Genomic DNA, 4,257 nt, shown 5'->3' on the forward strand with positions numbered 1-4,257 from the left:
AGCTACACGGTGAATGGCGGCATTCATATCCTACACGAACGTCGACACTGCATGCGCCCCATGTGCCTTCCTGCATCGTCTGAGGGACCCTATCCCTGTCCCTTATTGTATATTGTCGTATACGTCCTCCTCATTCACCTGTCCGAGCGTCCGAGGATAAAACCTGAATGAGCTTTAAACATCCAAAAGCTTTAAATATCTGCAAACAAACTTTAACTTTTTGATAACTCTTGTCAAGCATCTTTGATCCACGTTGTGTGCGACCGAGTGTCGTCCTGCTTGTACGGCAGGCCTTTCGCCGTACGCCCACTTCCGAATTGCAGTACGCTCCTACAAGCTGCGTTGTAAAAGCCGCATCAGGATCTGCAAATGAAAGTCGCTCCCTGCTGCGTTATTCGCAACCTAGCTCGTGCATCCAATCCTTGGCATTATTCCAGCCTTTTTCCGTCCAACTTGCCAACCAACCGAATTCCCGTTGACAGTTGCTGATCCAGTCAGTGTCGTATCACATCACCACAATTCGGTAACATTTGATTGGATCGGAATCCAAGCAACGAACCAGCCGACAAACTGAATCCAATTCAGCACAAAGACTCGACGCAGTAGAGCTGGTCTCTAAGAAATGATACATCGATGGTTTTGTGATGCCGTACCAGGCACTGCCTGTGGTGGTCCCGCCCCGCCGGCGCCTCCGCCGTGCTGCGGGTCGTACGACAACATTGACGTATCAACGCCGTACTGTTCCCGCATACGGCGGCTCCATGAATCATCTCGTACTATTCGCGGTGGAATCGCGGTGCGTTGGCCGTGTTGCTGCTGCCGTTGAGCTTCACGTCGACTGCTGCCGCCGCCGGCAATAATTTATTTAGAGCCGCAACCGCAACCAACAAAGGAAAAAAGGAATGGGGAGGCTCTTCAGCATATCATACACACCCGCAAAAGTGACGTACAAGTGACATACAGGCTAACAACCGTGCAGACACACAAACAGTCTTCTGATAGCAATTTGCGCCACTTATCACCGCCGCAGGACTGCACCTTTCGGTTGCGTTGCGAATCAACCTTTCAGCTCATCACATCATATTAGCACATAAAAAAACACAAATACAAGAACACGTCCATGCACACACGTGCGCCCGGACACGGGCGCACAGACACACATACGCAGACACACGCGCAAAGGTGTGCAACGAACCAAAAACAAACATCGTTTACAAAAAAACTACAAAAGCGACATACAGACAGGTGGGTTACACCACAGATGCACTGCCCAAAAGCCTCACAGAACAGACCTCAGTGTCGCCCAGCAGACACACACGTCTCCCTCGCCTGAAGGTTTATATATTACATCTGGTTGAACATTACCTGGATGTAAGCAGCGGTGCGGATGAGCCCGCCAGCAGCCCCTCCTCCAAATCTTCTGCCCGTTCGTCTGCGGCTTGGGGGATTAGGGGGGTTGGGGGAACACCGAATATTTATTGCCCATGTTTTTTTATAAACCTAAAGAGCTTTAATGCAAATATAATAATAAAATATAATTAAAATATAATAATTAAAACATAATAATGATAATAATATAAAACTCGAGTAAATAAATTCTAAGGTGAGCCGGTCGGGAGATCGGAAATTGGACAAGTAATGGGGACAGAGCTGAAGGCAATTTCCCTGCCTGTGGCACCCAGGTCGGCTGCGGCCGCCAGCCTCTGCTCCTGCCACCTGCAGCCTGCCCCTCCCCTCCGCGGCACATCATGCGGCATGTGGTCGCACGTGCACGTGCACGTCGTTGTACTTTGTGCAAGAGCCTGTCCTCTGATTGGGCCTTCCCCCTGATTTGTACCGCCTTATAACCTCCTATCGCAGTATCCTCTCCCCACACACACACACAAGCACACACATACACATACACGCGGTCCGCACCCGCTCGCATGTAAGCCGAGTGGAGCAAGCAACCCATGAGCAGCGTTAACGTCTGACGGAGGGCAGGTGGGCGGGTGGGCAGAAGGAAAGTCAGGAGGGACCGGTGGGTAGCGAAGGGGCGTGTTGAGGCCCACCAGGTTAGGAGGTGCGGGAGCAACGGCCTGAAGCAGGAAGCAGGGCTGGCTGCACGGCCGCCAGCTCAGCGGCCAACACGACCCAGCTTACCAGCTGAGCGTCTGAGAGGCAACCTGACAGGCAATCTCTCTAAAGAACAGACTGACAGTGGAAGGAGCATCGTGATGTGCTGTACTGCAGCGAAATCACGGAAACCCGTGTTCTCGCGTTACGCATTGGGCCAGTAAGGCACCTGTACAACAGTTCAAGCCAAGCTCAACACAGAGTAACAAAAAGTCTGAAACTCCGAAAAATTCGGATTCGGAGTTTTTCAGTCTTCAGCCGCGTCCTGTGCATGTATGTATCATTTCAGACGTCCCTTTCCACTTCAAACCGAGATCCAATAACCCCGTAAACGACATTAAAACCCTAAAACCCTAAAACGCTCCTGTCTCATACGACTTAAACCCTTGACTGCTGCCCCGCCACAACTCCCAAAGTTTCCTGAGAACCCCGTCCCCAAGGCCCTCAGAGCTTCAGGCTAACATGTTGCGTTCGTAAATTCTCATCAACGAGCAGTCCTGTGTACGACACACTGGTCAAACGAGTGTGTACGGCCCACTCGTACAACGTACCTCCACGGAAAGCACCACAGCGTCGGCCCACTTATACTCCAACAACGCATCGTGAAGATCCCCTCGTACGGAATTGCTATCGCTGCCGCCGCCGGTACTTTCGCTAATGTGGCGGCGGCGGCGGCCACTCGACGCCATGTCTGGGATCACCTCCCCTGACTCGCCGTCAGCATTGTCGTACGCCGCCACCGCTGCCACTAGGCACACCTGTGCCGCCTATCCCATCGGCCGGGCCCGCGATACACATAACATAATGTAAAGAAAGGAAATGCAACAAAATACATGAATGTAACACTGTACGGCAGGGAGTGGAGTCCATCTAGAGATATCTAGAGGATGTGCGGTACGACACAGCCAGTGCCGAATTTAGTGGCCAGGAAGGCGAACGGGCCGTGTTACAGGTCTTCAATTAATTCCTCCGGGGTGAACGAGCCTGGCCTCGCTCTGGCTCCGCCATTAGGTGTACGACCTGTACGGCAAGCAGCCTGAATGCACCGCCCGCTGCTCACTCCTTCCCCTGGACCCTATAATCTAAAACGTACAACTGCCCGTACATAAAGTACGAATGGTTGATAACTCCTGTGCTTGAAAAGAATCAGTGATTGGATGATTGGATTCTACGATGGATCCAACCGGATCGCCTGTGTGCTGCGCCGCCCCGCACATCCCACCACAGAAATTGAAAACAGCAAAGCGCTGATGAACAGCTAGCAACAGGCGCATTACGACATACGGCATAATACAGCGTTCGCAACGGGCATAAACAGCAGCAGCGCCCTCCTTCGCATCACAGGTACTGTACGGCAAAAATACTGCGCAGCATAGCACAGCATGAGGAAGCAAAGCATGCGGCCTCACCATCAGCAGCGCCAGGAGACCAAGATGGATATTTAGGAGGACCAAGCTGTGGCGCACAGTTGCGGCCAGGGCAGTGATTGCTGAAAGCGCGCCGGCAGCACCAAGGGCAGCAAACACAACCGTGGCGGTCGGGGGTGGACCGCTTGGCCAGGCAGGGGGCCAGTCCTCGCCGGCTTGGGTGCCGTACAAGTCTCCTGTAAGGCGGAAGTTGTCCAATTCGGACTGTAACATACATACATGTTCTGGGCTTTGAGTATTGATGAGGAGCGGTTGGCCGTCGTTTTGGTGATGGCATGGCGAGAACGGCTATTGGAGGGCGGGGCCAGGGTGAAGCGTGGGCTTGGGCGTATATGTAATATGCGTGACTTTGCGCATTTATGCACTGTAGGCTTTTCTTTGTACCATTCCATCCATCGCGGGTGGACCTGGTGTAGATGAAGCTAGGGTTCACCCATATCCGAGGCTCACCGGCATATGTAATCATGGCCAGGCTGACAAGCAATAAAGCTACGTTGCAGGCCCTGCTTCCTTGTATCAATGTATAAAGCCAGCAGTTAGTCCTGACACCAGCATGCTCGCGAAGAAAGCGCGATAGACGCGACATGCTTGATTGGATATCGATAAGCTTCAATGTATCAAATGTTATTGGTTGTTACCGAAAGGCAGGATGCTTCCTAGCTTTGGATTGTCGGCCGGAAACGCTCAAAAGGCATCAAGAAGCAGGTTAGCATTA

General features: G+C 52.3%; 1 protein-coding gene across 1 annotated transcript; it reads right to left on the reverse strand.

Moving 5' to 3' along the window:
- Positions 1–581: 581 nt before the first annotated feature.
- Positions 582–3,998, reverse strand: VOLCADRAFT_90342 (uncharacterized protein; the record flags this gene model as incomplete). Its single annotated transcript, XM_002949927.1, has 6 exons — positions 582–699; positions 1,366–1,432; positions 1,918–1,969; positions 2,667–2,873; positions 3,525–3,830; positions 3,993–3,998. 6 exons carry the CDS (start codon positions 3,996–3,998, stop codon positions 582–584), a joined length of 756 nt encoding a protein of 251 aa, XP_002949973.1.
- Positions 3,999–4,257: the final 259 nt, after the last annotated feature.

The sequence above is a fragment of the Volvox carteri genome (assembly GCF_000143455.1).
Source record: "Volvox carteri f. nagariensis unplaced genomic scaffold VOLCAscaffold_16, whole genome shotgun sequence".
NCBI lineage: Eukaryota > Viridiplantae > Chlorophyta > Chlorophyceae > Chlamydomonadales > Volvocaceae > Volvox > Volvox carteri.